This window comes from Parasteatoda tepidariorum, chromosome 4, assembly GCF_982258835.1.
Source record: "Parasteatoda tepidariorum strain Cologne lab strain chromosome 4, Ptep-v5.0, whole genome shotgun sequence".
NCBI classification, from domain to species: Eukaryota; Metazoa; Arthropoda; class Arachnida; order Araneae; family Theridiidae; genus Parasteatoda; species Parasteatoda tepidariorum.
This window is the reverse complement of record NC_141758.1, coordinates 57,989,665-58,009,728: the sequence shown is the minus strand read 5'-3', so window position 1 is coordinate 58,009,728 and position 20,064 is coordinate 57,989,665. Positions and strand designations below refer to the sequence as shown.

Here is a 20,064-nt window from a genome sequence, read left to right as displayed (position 1 = left end):
GCAAAAAAAAACTATATTATCAGATGCTTTAATCATGAAAATCGTCTGCCGGGTCCTTTTGTTTATTCTATGTTATTTTCGGCATTGTTTTTTCCCGCGCAATGATTGGTTAAGGAGGTCAAGGATAAAAGCTCATCAAAGAATCGTGATTCTTTTATAACAGAGAGTCAATGTTAACCATTTGTTTTTTCTACTTCAAAGAAGCTGATTAAAGGAAGAGTTTTAAATACTGGGTCATTTATACAAAAAGATTAAGATTCTTCAAAGCCTAAATCAATAAAGGTAAAATGTGTTTGTAGATACATTATCTTACTTTATTGAGTGAGCTTAGTCATTGTGATGATGATCCTTTTTTTACTGGTTAATTGTATTGACAATTTCGAAAATGCTGGAGGCTGATTTCTTTACTGATTTAAAGTACGATAGTCAGAAAAAAAACTTAATGTTTCAACTCGTTCTATAGCAGACACTCCCAAACTTATTTATTTCAAATAATAGATTTTTCAAAACAAAATTATTAAAATTAACATAATGTAAAAAATTCTATTTGGGCTAAAGACTGTGTTAAGCAATTTAGGAAAAAAGAGCTCCTTTTTTACGCATGGGATTCCTCACATAATCGTAAAAAGTTCTTGTTTCGCTAGTTTTTTATTATTTTCATTTGTTACATTAAACTTTAATTTTCCTGTAACAAACGCTGTAAGGAATTCTAGATCAAATTACGATAAAAAGTATTGGCACTCGGAGTGCAATATTCGTAAAATTCATTTTATCGCAAAATCCATTTTTACCGTAAAATTTTAACGCTATTTTTACAAAAATATCACAGTGATTCATTGATTTTACGGTATGGTAAATATGAATAAAAAATTAACAGTTTTTCAGAATTTGTATTCTGTAAAATATTACGATAAAAATGGATTTTTCGGTTAAAATTCCTGGCATCCTGAATACCGGTACTTTTTACCGTATGTGTATGTACTTTTTATCCTAAAGTGTTTACCGTATGCCGTGCACCGCAGTATACCCATAAATCTTGTTTTGTACTTATGATGAAAATTTATTCAAAGAACTTTTAAACGCCTTTGAAGAAATGACGTTCATTAGATCATTGACCTCGATAAATTTCAATTTAATATATGAAATATTACTCATTTTGAATTGTTTTATTTAAATTTTTTTAATAAATAAATTCAGTCAATAAACGCAATCTAAACAATTTTATGCCATTAAGGTCATCTGGTACAACATGTTTAAAAGAATTATCAAACACTTACTTCATAAATGTAATACTATTTTATAAAACAAATTGATATTTTCTTGCCCTAGGTGAGTTAAATTAAACACATTTTTAATTTTAATTTTTAATAAACGTTTACACTCTAAAAAATAAGTAAATAAATTAGTACTTCAGTAGGTCGAGTATAATTGTGCTTTATTTTTTTTCTTTATTCATTCGGCAATTATACTTTATAAATAAAATTCTGTAAAAAAAAAAAAAATCTTTTTGTGAAGTGAGTCATCATAAAATGTTTCGCGATTTTTAAACTATTAAGGAATTTTTATTCAGCATACAAGTAGAAATATTCAGATCTATAGTAAATTGCAACTTATTAAAATCTAACGATAAACGATGACGATTAAAATCTAACGATAATAAACGATTAAAATATATGTTTTTCAATCATTAAGCACTTGCATCATAACTGGAATGAATTAACAAATTATTTAAGAAAAGTGAAAATCGTTTGCGTTTTTAAATCATGATACATTTATTCCGTGAATGGTGAAAAGATATTTTACTATTTTATCTAAGCAATTAAAATTTTGCAGTATTTTCTTATTCATTAAAAATGTTTTGCTAAAATGTAGTGAAATATAGTGAATTTAAGAAAAGTGACTAAAATCGTTTGCGTTTTTAAATCATGATACATTTATTCGTGAATGGTGAAAAAGATATTTTACTATTTTATCTAAGCAATTAAAATCTTGCAATATTTTCTTATTCATTAAAAATGAAGTGAAATATAGGGAATTTAAGAAAAGTGACTAAAGTCGTTTGCGTTTTTAAATCATGATACATTTATTCGTGAATGATGAAAAAGATAGTTTACTATTTTACCGAAGCAATTAAAATCTTGCAATATTTTCTTATTCATTTCAAATGTTTTGCTAAAATGTAGTAAACAAACCAATTACTTCTTCATAAAAGTGAAAAATATGTTTGGTTTGACTTCGGCACACAATTATGCACCTGAAAAACGATAAAAAAAGGAAATCATGCTGAGCTCTATTTGTGATGCCGTTTTCCTCGAAGAAATTTCCTCTTCATTGCCTCTTTCGGTTCGGATTTCCTAATGAACTTTCTTACCCTATAGGAGACCTCTCTTTCCTCAGAACTTGAACCCTACAGTCTGTGTCTTTGATCCTCGCTTACGGAGGCGGAACGGTTCCGTAGTTTTTTTTTTTCTTTTCCTTTTTTACCTTTCTTTTTCGTTTCCCCCTTCCGTTTTCATCTTTTTATATAGTGTAGAATAGTTGCAATTCTCTTTTTATTAGTATAGGTGTGCTTTTTTTTTAATTGAAAAGATATTTGTCCTTGTGTGGTTAAAAAAGGGTGGGGTTTAATTTATATCTTAGTTGTTATAAAATTCTTATTTATACTTTATGTTATCTTTTGATTTTATGATTTAAAAAAAATGTGGGAAAGATTTCTTAAAAAAATGGTAATTAAAACTTTAGGCAGATATTAATTCTGATTGCAATTTAATTTTTTAGACTTTCATTGGCATTGAATGAGAGCAAAAAAAGTGTTCTAGAGTAAAAAAGATTTATGATTCATGTTAATTTAATTAGAAATAAATAAGTAGGACTTATACTATTAATTATTTACTCTGCTTTTTACTTTCCTTTTATTAAAGTTTTATATTGAAAATGTTTGGGAAATTTAAAATATATCTTTTTAATGATTTTATGATTTAAAAAAATGTGCGAAAGATTTCTTAAAAAGATGGTAATTAAAACTTTAGGCAGATATTAATTCTGATTCCAATTTAATTTTTTAGACTTTCAATGGCATTGAATAAGGGCAAAAAAAGTGTTCTAGGGTCATAAAGATTTATGATTCATATAAATTTAATTACAAATAGATAAGTAGGATTTATACTATTAATTATGTTTTTATTTTCTTTTTTTTTAAAGTTTTATATGGCAAATGTTTAGGAAATTTAAAATATATCTTTACTAATGCACTGTGTTGTGTCATGCATCAACAGACCCCATTTACCAAATTTTATCAGAAATTATAAACTATATTTTGTTATATAAAATCATATTTTAGCATTACCAAAATCATTAAAGAGTCTCATGGGTAAAAATTACCGACCCTTTAATTTTTACCCAACCATAGTAACCATAAGACAGAAATACTGTAAATTTTACTGCATTCTGATAGTTCGACCTAATTTTTTCACAGCGTACAATATCAATAACTCTAACTAATGTCAAAATATTATAAGAATTCAATAGATATTAATTTTGATAGATATCTTTTGAAAGTCTGTACTATACATGTATGTGCTTGCGTTTAGAGGTGATATTTGCGGATTGGTCAAAGAGCTTTTTGACTGACGTATTACATAAAACTTTATAATTCCAAATTTAAAAAAAAAAAAAAAAAAAAAAAAAAAAAAAACGATTTCTAATGAATAATTTTACCTACTCTAACTCGCATCATTATTCCATGGTGTGAATCAAAACCTTTTAAGGTTTTTGAATCAAATTTATTATCTTTTTATTCGAACTTAATGAAATGCATTGGGATCAGTGTGTATGTGTATTTAAAGTTTCTTTACAAATCGATATGAGGCTAATTGATACCCCAGATTCTTTTACATTAGTATTTTTGTGTTGCGATATTTCACAGCGCCATGTAAAATATTCATTAATAATTAGTTCATTGATACGCCTAGACAGAACTCTTCAGGGATTCTAGAAGGAATTAAAAGAAAATAAATTATCTCGAAAGTCACAGTTGTAGCTGTTTAGGAATACCCATGAAGTAGCACCCTGCATGTAAGAAGGATGCAGACTCTAGAATTTCTGCATAAATTTCTTAGAACAGGATTTATATTGTGCTTCTATTTAAGAACGAATGACAGTTATTTTTTTAAAGTGCATTATAGTGTTATTGATCTCGTTTTTTCAGAATTTAAAGTGTTAGAAACTTTGATACGGATATTCGAAATTTTAAATTGTATTCATTGTGCCACTTATCTATCTATCTATCTATCTATCTATATATATATATATATATATATATATATATATATATATATATATATATATATATATATATATATATATATATATATATATAAATACATTATTATTATTATTATACGTGATATACAATGTTGAATTTACCTAGTCTAAATAAGATTACCTAGCATTAACAAAAATAAATTTTTATTTAATTTTTAAGATAACTAACATTCTGTAAAACATGTTCTTATCTAAACAAATCAAATACGAATAATTGCTTAATTTGCTTAAAATTTCATTAGAATAAAATGCAAACTGTATATTTCTTTTTAGATACTAAAATTATTTCAGACTTTTTGCAAATAGTTTTTTTTCATTTTTATTTGCATAAAATTTCATTCTTTCGCGAAACTTTTTTTTTCCACGTAAAGAATTTTCCTATCGTGAATGCAAAATACTTTTGAGTCTTCCTAATCAATCATAACTCTTTTGGGCAATAAAAAATAAAGAGATTTCTCTATCAGATATTGTGGAGACTGCGAACCCTGGCGCCTTTTGTCATATTTCTAGATACTCGCCAATCATGAAACTAAAGGAATTCATTGTAGAGGATTTGTACCAGTGTTACGGATCACTTAACTAATTCGAGTGGTTTATGTCATAAATTCGAACAAAGCACTATTATATAGTTGTCTCGATAACTTAAGGCACTGAATTACTCGCTTATCTTTTCATCCACTAAATGATTCACACTTTTTTAAGTGCTTTAGTCTGATGCAATTAAGTAAATATTAAGTAATTCTTTGAAAAATATTTCTGAAAAATGTAAGAAGTCTGAAACATATCAAAAGATATTAAGTTTTGTAGTTTTTTTAAATAGTAAAATTTGAATAAATAAAATATTTTAAAGTTATACTAAAATTAAAAAAAATACTCTGTTACATTATTTTTTAGAATTTATAATTAATAAAATTAATCTAATCAAATTTTGCTAAAAAGAAAATAAGTAATTATTAATAATTTTCGAAGAAATAAACTGTAAAAAAATAATTATAAATAATTTTTTTTGCATGTTAAAAAATCTTCGTAATTGAATAAAAGCATATTTAAATTTACTGATTTATTTTTGGCTGATTATTCTCTAAATTCATTAGCTATCAATAAACTGCGAAATAATAATTATATAAAAAAACAAATGAGAATGTACTGGTTTTGAAAATGATATTTCCAACTAATCACAATTTTTTTTATCAAGGTAAATGAAAAATTCAAATTTACTAGTTAAAATATTTAATATAACGCTTATCTAGTTAGGATGAAAAAACATAGACTTTAACTGGAAGATAGGCTTAAAATGTATGAATTACTTCTTTGAAATATGGAATTATTTTTAAAATATGGATCATCCACTTTCAACTGTAAGCAATTTGCTCGAAATTTGCCTAACTGTAATAAATTTTCGCAAAATTTATTTTCGTGTTATCGGTGTTTTTTTCTTAATTTTTTCTAGATTATATTTGGATTAGAATTAAAATAGGATACATAACGCTTTATATACATGCATATTAAAATTTATTTACATCCAACGTTTTTATTCGGGATTAGATTTCATGTATTTTTAAAATAAATTTCATGTTTTTTTATAGTCCTCTTCACTATTCGAAGTTCTGAAGTGTATTAAACTCTTAAATCGTTCAATTTTGCTGAAACCTCAATACGGTGCTAAATTAAACCATATCATTGTATTTCTTACACTTGATTACATGGTAATATGGTTTAGCTTGAATCAAATCATGGTAAAATTGACAATTTAACAAAGTTAGAACAAGTTCGTGACGAATATAAGATTTAAGTTAAAAATGTCATTTATATACCAATGTTAAAATTTGAGAATGTCCTCATCAGGTGACAACAGCCTTAATAAAATTCAATTGTGCAACAGAGCTTTTCTTCCCACGTGCTACACCACACCCGAACACCGGCATCAACTTAGAAAACGGAACCACGCTGGAAATTCTGCGCTTTGTTTAGTTGCAGACTAGCGTCTAAGAATGAAGCAAGCTCCAATGGTCATTGCCCAGCGTCCCGTGAACGCTCACTGCTGGTCACTCAACCATGAATCCGAGACACGAGATGCTGTCCAGATAATGAAATGATCGCCCCCACTTGTGTCCATCGTTCTCTCAAGAAGTCGATAAGGAATTACTGGGTCAGCAGAATATTCAGCAAGTCCAGTTTCGTGTCACTGGGTTGTTGAAAGAAGATCATTTTGCAAAATAGCAGTTTGATGCTCAACTATTAGCGGGCAACCTTGATTTTTTGAGATAAATGATACAAATTCTTCAAAGTATTTATGTCTTCAGCACGAACTTATTTTTGAATTTGAGGATATATTTAGTTCAATCGTGGTATTTTGATGATTCGAGATTATAAAAGGGGATACTTCTTCTGACTGAGTTTAATACAATAGTAATTATATCGTGATTCATGCCTTTTCTTAAACTTATATTCTTCGAAAAATAAAATTTTTCACTATAGGGTAAAACTGATTGACGTAAACAATGGAAGATAACCTCAGTATTATATTTTTAAATATTTATAAAAATTCATTAATTAATAAAAAAATTTTATTTTTTAGAGAGACACCGCAATTTTTCTTTCTTATGTACATTTAAATCGTAGCTACGGTTTTGCAACTACGCTTTGAAACCATTTAAAAATTACCTTTATATGACTTTTTCTACTGCTCTCACTTTTATTAACATTAATAGATATATAATCATAATAGATATATCTCCCAGTATTAATAGTTATTTATATCTCTCAGTAATTAGACTTTTGAATTCAGGGTTAGGCAAACAACAGTGAACCAAATTCAAATTTATGAAGGAAAGATGACAACCTTAATTATCAAATTAAACTTCTATATAAATGAATGGTCGTCATTTAAAGTTAAACAGCAAAGGCATATGTTTTTTCTAAAAAAATAATCGTTTATAAAAGGTGCTAAGAGTTGGTTGTTGTTGTACGTTATGAGAAGAGGAAATAGCATCGGTAAAAAATACTCACTTAATGATTATTTATCACTTTTTCCTCACGCTTATATTATACAAACATTAATTTACACATTTATCATAATGATAGTCCACGAATATTTTTTAAATACTTCATACAAGTCTTGTGGGATCTACATCGAACGAAATTTTAGAGTGTGTTGAAATTTATAACATACTAATTTGCTGCAACCATGATACGGTTCCAAGTTGAACCATATTATTGTATACGTTTAAGCCAGCAAAACGTTCTCTGCTACGGATACAGCTAAATATATACTCTTGCCTAATTTTTATACATCAATCAAATTTGCTGCAATCTAACTACTGAGTTGAACCCTAAGATACTTTGTCGCATTTCTTAAGCTTGATTGCCCGATACTGTTGTTCAACGTTATCGGGAACATGTCAAATATAAAATTTTATTAAGATCGCTGTAGATTTTGCACGATATTAAGGTTTAAGTGACCGATATTGTTGTTAATAGTTATAAGACAATAGCTTTCAATTTATTACGATTTAAATATTTGTCATACTTATTAAATATATGTACATATAAGACTGTTTGAAAGTTACGATTTATCGTAGCAAAACTAAATTTCGCAAAAACTAAATTTTTCTTTCTTTTTCAGCATGTCTCTTCTATCCTCTGGGGGAGAACAGGAGGTTCGAGAGGGTGGAAGAAAATATTGCAGTCGGTAAGTGTAATCTTCTCTTCTTCAATCGTTTCCAGATCTTCCCCAACACTGCATCCTTATCTATTTTTACTCAGCTTTTATCCTCATACATGTTTTATCACATTTGGTGCTTTTGAGATTTCTTCTGCATTAAAAGAGTCCATTCAAGCACTTGGTTAAATAATGGACCGGATTAAAACCCACTTTGTCGGCTGTTTAGCAAATGTTTGAACTTGTCCATGAAAAGAGTGGTTAAATGCTTATAGGAGTAAACATTTTGAATGAATTTTTTTTATTCATGTATTCAAATACTTTGAAAGAATGCTTTCCAATGAATATTTAATCATGTATAAAATGTAGGATTCTAGTTGTTTACACAGTTAAAAATTCCGGTCCATTTTCTTGTAAAATTCATTTTTACTGCAAAATTTTATACCGCAATTTTTACTGTAATATTTATTTAATTACAGTGATTCAGTGACTTTACAGTAAACATTATAATAAAAATTACGATATATTAAATTATTTGTTCCGTAAAATTTTCGGTAAAAGTGAATTTTACGGTAAAATGTACCGGCAGGTGCTTTTCACCGCAGTTTGATCCAAAACTTTTTACACTTTACTAAGTTTTCAGATATTCAGAATGCTTTCCAATGAATATTTAATCAAGTATAAAATGCAGGATGCTAGTTGTTTACACAGCAAAAAATTACGGTCCATTTTCTTGTAAAATACATTTTTACTGTAAAAATTTATGCCCAATTTTGACTGTAATATTTATTTAATTACAATGATTCAGTAGTTTTATAAAATTTAGGATATGTCAGAATATTAGTTCCGTAAAAGTTTCGATAAAAATGAACTTTACGGTAAAATGTACCGGCAGTTGCTTTTCACCGTAGCTTGATCCGGAACTTTTTACTAAAATATTCAGATTTCCAGAAAAGTAATCTCTTAGATCAATAGAGTTATATTTTATTACTCAAACATTCTCGCAATAAAAAAGTGAGAGAAGTTGAAAATGTTAACAGTATATAGCTGCTTTATAAATTGTTTTCAATCTCTTAATTAATTTAAATTTTGGAAATTATCACTGATATATTTGATCAGAGATTTTATCACATTATTCTGAAAGTAAAAATAGACGGTGATAATTTAAGTAGCTTTTTAAAAAGTTTTTATTAAAAAAAAATCAAAAATGTTCTAACATTTATTTAAGTTAATCAATACTTTACAGAGGAATTACTTTTCAAAGGAAAGAGCTTGTAACAAGTGAATAAAATGCATATTTAATTAAACTAGCATAATTATACAGAACAAAATCAAAATGTGACTTATTATTTACATCGCCGCAAGTCCTTCGTGTATCTTGAATAACAGTGATACACTGTTAGAACTTTCATTCTAAAATTACGGTAAAGTAACCAACAGCAGTCTATCCATCCAATTAATCGTAAATTTACGGTAAAGAACATTTTTCACTATTACGGTTTTGGTAACTTTTACAACTAATATGGTTCAAAAACCAGAATTGTAAAATTATACTTTGAGTTAGGTTGTATTTTCTCAAACGAACCGAATTTGGTTTAGGGAGTTTATTTGGTTGTATCACCAATCGTAAGAGATGAGAAATATTAGACTTTTTTGTTTTAAGCAACTTTATGGTGCTGCCATCTATGCATGAATGAGATTATCGTATTCTATTAGACCAGAGGAATCGAGGAAATATTGTGGTGTCAGAGCTGGGACTCAAACCCCCATTCTCTTGGTCATGAGATGGACAGATTTGTCCTCTTGGCTTTTATATGCACCCAGCTGTAAGGAGTTAAATGGCTTAGTTAGAGTGATACACTCCTGGTTATTTAACCGTATTAGGTGAAAAAAGTTAACAAACTTTTTTCTCACAGTTAACAATTCGAATAGCATCTTATATATATGCTAATTTTACTGTTTTCTTTAAAAATGGTAAAATAACAATTATTTTACCATTTTTAAAGAAATAACAATTAAATAAATTGTTATTTAACCATTTTTTTCCGAGAAATTTTTAACAGGGTATAAAAATGATGAAATACCTTTAAATGAGTAAGATAAATTTTAATTATTACAAAGGAGTTTTTAATTAATATAAAAAATAATGAAATACTTTCAAATAAATTAGATAGCACAGTTCTTAATAATTTTAAAACGAATGTATTAGCTTATCACTCCAGGAAAAAGCAAGATAATACTTATCTGATTCATGCCACACAAGCCGTACAACGTTAATTGATATATTGTTTCTTTTATTTAAAAATAGCTCATTATTCTATTAGAAGTAAAACGTTAATAAACAATAATTTATTCTAAGTAGAACAATTCATAAACAATATAGGTTAGTACACAAACCTTAATTATTTTCCACTCAATTGAAACATTGTGAGCAAACATAAAAACTCAACTTCTAGATTTTTAAGGCGGTTTCAAATATCCTATTATTAGATCAATCTATCTTCTCAGCAGAGATATTTTTTATTGGAAGAAAACAATGAGTTTTGAACATAACTGATATAATCAATGGATGATTTCCGAAAAGAATAATAGTGTAATGGTGTATAGGCGTTACCACAAGGAAGAAACAAAGCGTTTAAAATAATAGGTAAAATTAGTGGTTATTTATACATTTCTTCCTTTGTCGTTTAAGTTTAATTACATGGTTTTATAGTTACATAGTTTTTTATTGATAACGAGGTTCACGGTTGCAGAAATATTCTATTGTGTTTCTTTGGTTGAATTTGAAGAGATACTGATTCAATATTACCATTTTTTTTATATATAAATTTCTTTATGTTAATTTGCTACATTATAAAAAATTCCGGATTAAATTACGGTAAAAAGTAGAACACTCAAGTTGCCGATAGTTTTTACCGTAAAATACATTTTTACAGGAACATGTTAGAGAATAAAAATTCTGTTAAACCGTAATTTTGATAGTAATTATGACAGTAAAACACTGAATCAATCTAATTAAATGAATATTACTTTAAAAATACGGTGTAAAAATTACTGACGATACACCCAAAGTCCCGGTACTTAATAATATCGCAATTTGATTCTAAATTTTTTGTAGTGTACATGTAATTCTTTTTAGTTAGAATTTCTGAATTTGCTTTCCTATAAATACACTTATGTCTCTTTATAGATTATATATTCGTAATTTTATGCCTAACATCACAAATATAATTTTAAAATATTTCTTTTTTTAAGCTCACTATTACCTTAATTTTCCGAATTTATAATTTTTTTTCCAATCTTACTTTTTAATAGTAAAACAATTACTTAATATGTTAATTAATTTTTAAAAAATATAATTGTATTAGTTTTTGTATAATGAGTAATAATGAAGAGATTTTTTAAAATCTTGTTGAAGTATTTTAGAAATTATTTGTATGGATATTTTTAAATAAATATGTTTTCAATGTACATTTGTATATATTTTAATAAAAATCTTACGCTTGTACGCTGTTTCTTTATTAAAATATACAATAGAGCTTTGATATAGTGTATTTATTTTTATTTTTAATCTACGAATAAAATTTTATTTATCGCCTTACTATCATTGAAAATTAATTAGTTTTTTGTTTATACAGGCCACACCCTGTTTGACAACTGACAGTTGAAAAAGCGATGTATCTTACTTTATAGCAAAAATATTGATCTAAAAATCCTTCATTCTAAAATATCCTTTTGAAAATGCAATCAAAATAACTTCGAAATTCAGATCGAAAATGCTGGAAATAACTTCGAAATTCAGATCGAAAATGTTCGAAATAACTTCAAAATTCAGATCGAAAATGAAGAAATGTGTCTAGTTAAGAACAAAAAACAACATTCTTTTAACAACCCTCTTTTTTTCTTTTCTTTTGTTTTTCATGAAATGAGTTATTTCCATGAAAACATTTTTCATAATTGTAGACTATAATATGAAAGCTCTATTTTATTATAGTTTTGTCTGTGCATTATGTTATAACTAGATTGACTTTTTTTTAAAGATTTTCATCAACGTAAACATATAAAATAAATTGTGAATGTTTTTACATGCTCGTTCCCATTGCTGTCATCATTACTTAAACATTTTTGCGAAGAGATATTCAAATATGAGTTTTTGCTGTCATTTTTATGCACCATGGCACCAGTCTCTTTGGGCTTTTCTCTTTTAGTCCGTGTCACACGCGACTAATAAAAGTCATTTTTCCATCCCATTTTTCAAACTATTAAAAAAGAAAATTGCTCCCTGAGGAAATGCTCTTTTCCACAGAATTCTGTGAAAGAATTAACAACCTAACTTTAATGTATTTTTTCTAGAATTTAATCATTTATAAATTATTAAAAGGATTACGAAAAGGAAGATAAGCTAGAGAAGAGATCTCCAGTGATTAATATATCTTTAAATAAGAAGAAAGTTTACGGCGAGGGTAAGAAGATACTCTTTAAAAATCTAAATTTCTCAAAATAGGAGTTTTGACTAATTAGGTTGAAAACTACATTAAGAGAAATTTAAAAACGCATTGGAGTTTCTCTATGCTGTTTATTTGATTAAGTTTTTTTTTCTCTGGCTCATCTATTTTGCAAAGCAACTAGCTGTTAATTTATGCTAAAGGCAAATTACATTTGATACAATTAGTTATTTTTAAATTTCTTTTACAGAACGGGGTTGGAAATCTAGTTATTTATTTTTCTTCGATATTATTGAACTATAGAATAGAAAAAAAAATTTCCTAAGTGAAAGAATTGATTGCGCATAAGTTTTCAGTATAGTGGGGATTTAGTTTGGTGTCTAATTTAAACAGTTGCTTGGATATATAACTAATGATTACAAGAATAACTACTAAAATTTTATAAAAAAATATTTTAATAGTTTATAGTAATTAATTATTTTAATAGTTTTCGCTTTTGTCATTTTTACGTATTATTCAGATTTTGAATTTGAAAATTCATTAAAATGCAATTTTCTTAACTGCATATTTTAACTGTATTGATAACCTCCTAATCGAAATTTTAAATTGATTCAGTTTTAGTTTGTATAAATTTAGTTATTTTTAATAAATAGAATGACATTCAGTCTTCTAATTAGTCAATATTTTTAATATTAACTATTCATTTTTATTTCTTCCTCTTACTTATAATTTATAAATTTTTACCGCTAACTATTAATTATCATGTTACTAATTAATTAACTTACACATTTCTGTTGTTACGATGAAACTTTTTTTTTACTGAAAATTATTAAAAAGGAATTTAAACTTAAAACTAAATCAGTTTTTAAAGTTCTGTCCAGAAAAATTAATATTTTCTGTAATGTCACAATTAATTAAATATTCTTACTAAATTCCCACTAACAACTGACACACAAACTGTTACAATTCTTTAATTATTATTACTAAATTCAGAGTATTTCCCAGTTGCTATAAATATAATATATTTATAGCTCGTTAGAAATATTTTCTTATCGCACGTTCAACTTCTTATGTCCCACAAAAAGTTTGTTTATTTTTTTTAAATATATATGGAAAAAAAGCTTCAAGTAATGTTAAAAACACAGCACACTTACCAAAATATGTTCAAAGTTGAACTCATATATGGCAACGTTACTTTTAAAAAATAACGAGTAAAAGTACAAGTATTTTTAAAAAAAAGTAACGAGTAAAAAGTAAAAAGTTCTTATTTTAAGAAGTAACGAGTAAAAAGTACAAGTAAAAGTACAAGTACTAAACAAAAAAAGTAACGATTTAAAAGTACATTTCTAGGAAATCGAAAATTCAAAGTAACCTAAAATTTTATTGAATAATATTCTTATGTTCTTCAACGTTTTTGCAAAATTGGTTTTATTTATTTAATTATTTTTAATTTTGAAAGTTATGGACATTAATTTACTTTAAAATTCGGAGGAATGTTATAATATAATTTTATGATATAATCGTATAATATAATTTTAAAATCAAATATAATATTAATATCAAACTTGTTATGGATTTGCACTAAAAAGAAATTTTATCTATTGATTTTAATTTTTAGTTTATTATTTTTATTTATTTAAATTACCATTGATTTAAAATTGTTTTACTCTATAGAAACGCGTTTTAAAAGCACAAAACTAAACAAAGCAAACATGGGGTTTCAGATAGCTTTGTGATCTTTGAGCTGGTAAAAAATAATTGAATGTGCAGTATAAGTTGAAACAGAACAGTCTACAGTTTTATTTGTAACAATGGCTAATGCTGAAGTCATGCGAGAAAATCATTTTCCGAGCATTTCTGCCAAACGGAATGATTAAAATTTGTAAACGAATTTTAGTATCAGCGGCTAAATTAATACCTTCGAGTTTTCAAGAGTTAAAATAGTAAAATAGTTTTCAGTAGCACAAATAGTTCCGAAGTTCTTAGAGATTTGACTGGGCGTTGTTTGACAAGGTCGGGCATAAACGTAATTTTAGGAAAAAATGTATTTAGTAAAAAATGTATTAAGACAAAAATGTATTATTAGTGAGATCAAAAAGAAAATTGAAAAACGTAATAACAAAATCCAACAATTTTTATTTAAAATGTATTAAACAAATGCATAAAACTCGAAAATGAATGAAACTAACTTCTTAATTAATATTTTTATTCATTTTGCAAAATAATTGCATTTTGACAGCATTTTTTTAAATTTTTTTTTTAGAAAGCTTACCGAGTTTTAGAAAAAAGTAACGATTTCATTCGACATTTCCGTTACAATTACTTGTACTTTTTCCCAAAAAAAGTAACGAAAGTACAAGTAAAAGTACTAAATTTAAAAAGTAACGAAGTACAAGTAAAAGTACGTATTTTTTACTTGTACCGGCGGTACAAGTAACGAAAGTAAAAGTACTGCCATATATGGTTGAACTACACACATTTTTTTACCTTAAACCATAATATGATTTAAATTTTCTGAAACCATATTTAAGGTGTTAAAAATATTCCCACTTTAATTGAACCATAGTAATATGTTAATCAAGTCTCACAAGTACAATAATTAGGTTTAACTTAACCTCGTATTAAAGGTTGCTGAAATTTTGAACTATATTATGGTTTAATTCGTACCAAAATTTTAAACAGAGCAACCGTAAGTAAATTTATAAGTTTTCATCATTACGTATGGATAAAACTGCGCTTAAAATAAACGTTAAAGCGAATGTAATTTTTATAGATTCCTTAAGAAATATATTTGTGAATTTTTAGGTTTTGCAACAAACGCATAATTAAACATATCCAAATATCTTGAAACAGGAAACTTTTACAAATCTAAATAAATTAGAAAATATTAGATGTTTTCGGTTTAACATTGCTTTTATATGTAAACAATTATATCTTCCGCAAGAAAATATTTTTTTACAAACATATTTTTGTAGTACGAAATTTCATATTACGATCTAATGTTGTTTTATGCCAATATTAACAAAAGTCTTTTTGTTAAAAATATCTCCGCTTAATTTGACATAATTTTTTTTTCTCCTTGTATATTTTCCTTCATTATACGATGTCGAATGCGTTTAATTAACTTTCAAACAATGAAGAATCAATTTTTGATATTAGTTTTCAGAAGAAATTTGTTTTTTTCCCTGTACTGCATAGAAAAAGAACTGTTATATAAAAAAAAACTATTGACTTCATTTATATCCCCAAATTAGACTGTCTTTTGCTAAGGTAAAAAAACCTCGATTATTTATTGTTTAACATGTTACATTGTTTCATGTGGAAGACTTTAAAGAAATATTTAAAAGCTAGATTAATTTCCAATTTATTAGTTAATTATGCATTTAAAAAGGCATTTATAATTTCTTATATTTTATACTTATTGATTATAAATATAACTTTTTCTAAATTCAGAAATATACGGAGAGCTGTAGATAATTTTTTGTTCTAAATAAGATAATATCTTTAAAAGAATATACGTTAATATAAGGATAGAAAGCAAAACAAAAAAAAAATAAAATCAAAATTCTTTATTCTTAAGCTAATAATATATTTATACCATTTATTTCGATTTAATATAAATATATATTTTATGAATAATATTATTGCATTTATTTTAATATATGCTAAAATCTTCATGTAATTTCAGTTTATTACTGCCTAGTATTTTTCCTTCATACTTTATGCCAATATTTGTTTAACTATGCTCTAGCAATTTTTATTTATTATTATATATTTTTTAAAAATTAGTAGGCCTTTAATTTGCTAATTAGCTTTTACTTAATCGGTAAGCTTTAATCATATATTTATGCCAATTATTTCGATTTTACATAAATATATATTTTATGAATAATAAATATTATTGTATTTATTTTATTATATGATAAAATGTTCATGCAATTTCAGTTTATTACTGCTTAGTACTTTTTTTTCATACTTTATGCCAATATTTGAACCATGCTTTAGCAAATTTTTTTTATTTTTATTTTTTTTTTAAAAATATTGGGTCTTTAATTCGTTAATATATGCTTTTAATTAATTGGTAAGCTTTAATAGCTAATCTTATATTCGCGTCAATGCTATATTTAGTATCTTGGCGTTACATGAAAGATTATTCCGATAATCTTTTATTGAAAAATAATTTCAATACGGAATTGATATTTATTTTAATTGCACTTAAAACAAAGCATATAAACCAACTTATTGTGCTTTTTTAAAACTATTTTTATTTCTATAGGTAGTGAAGTGTTTAGGGTTCAAGTATACCCGAGGCATGAGTTCAAACTTGAGCCAGTTGACAACAGTTTGAGTGACACAAATTATTTTAGGGTGGACGGTTTAGATAACACAACCGTCTCTATAAAAGTAGCCAAATCTCTGGAAGACCTTGTAGATAGAGTAAGTAAACTTGTTTGTATTTTATTGATTTTTTCCCCCTCGTGTTTACTACATATTCTTAGAAGCTTATTCATTAAAGGTTGATATAAAATTAAAAAAAAAGAGCTTGACTGATGATAAACAGCTTATAAGTTTAGTTTTACAGTTTATTTATTTTAAAAAAAATGTCTGGTTAAAATTTTTTTTTTCTCCAAAATAAATAAAACATGTCATTTTTTACTGTTCAAAAAGTATTTATTTTTTTAGCAATAATTTTTAAGGACTGCATAATCTATTTAATTATAAAGGTTAAAAATTGGTAAGTAGGTACTTAATTTACGTTGCACTAAAGCTGCACAACATATGTGACTGTCTAGGGAAAATCCCTGAGAATGATCTAAAGACATGTCATCATAATTTTGATCCTCTGCAGAGGGGATGGCTCCTCCGCTTTGGTAGCCCGACGACCTGTAAGCAAAGTCGAGCACTTTACTTTGAGGACCAATAACACGCACCCTCGGTCCCTACGCAGGCTGAACAATAAAATATTTGATTTATAAATCTGGTACAAGTGTCATTAAAATGTTTATATTTGACAGAATTTTGAATAATAATGTTTTTTTCTTAGATGATTATAAAAAAGTAACACAAAATAAAACATTAATTACAACACGGAATTAGCTTTTAATCATTAGGTCGGCATTTTTAACACATTTTTTATACTCTGCTTTATCTATAAAAAATTTTTTCAGTAGGTAACATAGAAAAAAAATCATATTAGTCTTCCTTCATTTTTTCCTTGAAACTTGCTGGCATTTGATGCATAAAGGCCTGACTTAATAATGCTCCCGTGATTTAGATCAATTGAATCACGCATCTCATGATGGTATCATTAGTTTTTTTTCGTGACTTTGATTATAAGTAAAATTAGGTTTTAAATTCATTACATTTCAATGTCGTCGTTTAAGGATATCAAGAAAAAAAACCATAATGGTATGAACTATTATAATGGCCTTATTTCTCACTGCTTTTATGACTTGATGGTTCTCCCTAATACTTAATAAATGATTTATTTTGGATAACAAATATATTGGCAATTTTTAAACTTTTTTAAAGTAAAACTGTAACTTTTAAAGTGTACTGTTTAGATAAATACAATCGATACTATGGTCAAAATTGAAAATTAGTTATTGCAGTCGGTAAGGGCGTCATCCACTCAGCGTGGGGAGAACTGCGATCGTGAGTTCAATCCCGACAATCGGATAAATAATCTGTGACAATATGCAGCAGCATGCTTGTTAAACCTCTCGTGGCTGAAAGTTCTTCTCATTGGTTACGGTATTTAAGATCAGAGTGAAGTGTACCGGCTGACACTATCCGCGTCGGTTTTCAATTTTATTTTATAACCGTCGTTGAACAGCAGACCCAATTCTTCGGGTTTACGACTACTAATGTTCAACTTCGTGGCCTTGTAATTTTGAACCCAATCCAGAAGACAAGGGAACTCCTGGATCACGTATTGGGAGAAATATGTCTTCTTGGAGATCTTTTTGATAAAATTAATCCACATTTGCGTTACATGTAGAAGAAAACCACGAAAACATTCCACGATTAGCCTAACGGCAAGGGGACTCTAACCCATGATCCGTCTACCACTGAGGATATTTTACGTCTGCATTGTGGTCGGTGCAAGCCGGATTCGGATTTTGTATTGACCAGCCACCTCTAGGATTCGAACCCGGTTCACATCATTGGAAGGTGAACGCTCTATCCCCTAAGCCAGTGTTTCCCAAACTTATGTGTACCCTTTCTAAATTTTTCGTAACGCTGTGTACCACTAATAAAAAAATGAACGTATTTTTTACTGTAAAAAAATTGCACAGAAGTTAAAAATCACAACTGGCTGTTGACACCACTAATTATTAACTATTAATTCTGCAAAAAATATCCAATAGAAAAATACGTAATCATAAATTTTCATAGCTAGCTTTGTTTTTAAATTTTCGTTTGTTGCAAGATATTTCGCATAAGACCGCATACCCCCGCTAAACTGCTCCCGTACCCCTGGGGGTACGCGTACCACACTTCACTGCCCTAAGCCATCATGGCAGTATATCCGCGTCGTTTGACTGGGTTCAGAATTTTGTGGCATTTCCACCATGATCGTTAAAATATAGAACTTTATAAAATGGGCCTAGGTACTGGGCCGCGGTTGGGTAAAGTGTGGCTCAACTTGAAAGGGAATAAAGTTGAATTTAATACCTTATTAAGGTTTAAACAAAGTTTTACCGTATAATTCTTCTATATAAACGATATTATGGTTTAATGTTTAATCGATTTTTTTTGCGAGTGCACTTTACTAACCTCAAAGAAAAGATAAGTAGTTAAATGCTGAGTGTAGAAAAGAAGATAATCTAGTAATGTTAAAGTCAGAACGAAAAAGAGTATTATTTCGAAGTACCTAGTAATCAAACTAACTGAAGCACAACCTTAATGGCTTTTAAAAAACGCCTTTTATACGTATAAGTTCTTTTTCAGTAATGCCGTAACGTGATGTTAGTGGCCTTATTTTAAAATAAGATTTAACTTTAAATCACTCAAAGAGACAATATAGATTTTAAAGTGGGTATTTGCTGAAAAGTGTAGAAAAAAATGACGTACTCTGATTTTTTGGTATAAAACTTGAGTTAGTAAAAATTTGTTACTAGAATATCTTGTATGAATATAAGTATACACTTAAAAAAAATTAAGATTTCATTAAAAACTCTTCTAAAGAAACAGATAACACACATTTGTGGTTAGTTATTTTGTGGTGCAGGCATTTGAATAAAACAATGAGGATAAATTCCTCAATGAAAAAAAATATAGATATCATAAAAATAGTAGTTTTTATGGATTAATTTCATTTCAATCATTTTATTATCATGTATGATTTATCATTGATATATGTATTATACGTATATAATATTCCTGTAATATATTATGCAAGTATATTTTGTGTTCAAAACTATACTTGCATTTTCTTTTCAATGTATGGAATATTATTTATATTTGCACTAAATAACATATTGATAAAGGATGAATTATTTTTTTTCAGAGGGATCCACAAACTGTGCTCAAATTTAAACTCACGTGCAAAGGTGGAGTAGGAACAGTAAGTAAACTTTGAAAAAAAAAATCTTTACTCAATTTTCATTTGTCTTAATTCATAAAATTATT

General features: G+C 27.1%; 1 protein-coding gene across 3 annotated transcripts in view; it reads left to right on the top strand.

The window, feature by feature from the left end:
- The window catches only part of LOC107436315 (protocadherin Fat 3), a 212,766-nt gene that overhangs the window by 55,852 nt on the left and 136,850 nt on the right, over positions 1-20,064 (top strand). For all 3 annotated transcript variants that reach the window (XM_016047974.3, XM_087161177.1, XM_087161178.1), the window contains exons 3-5: positions 7,949-8,014; positions 16,706-16,866; positions 19,943-19,999. In XM_016047974.3, the coding sequence (XP_015903460.1) occupies positions 7,949-8,014; positions 16,706-16,866; positions 19,943-19,999 (284 nt within the window). The remainder of the gene's footprint in view (positions 1-7,948; positions 8,015-16,705; positions 16,867-19,942; positions 20,000-20,064) is intronic.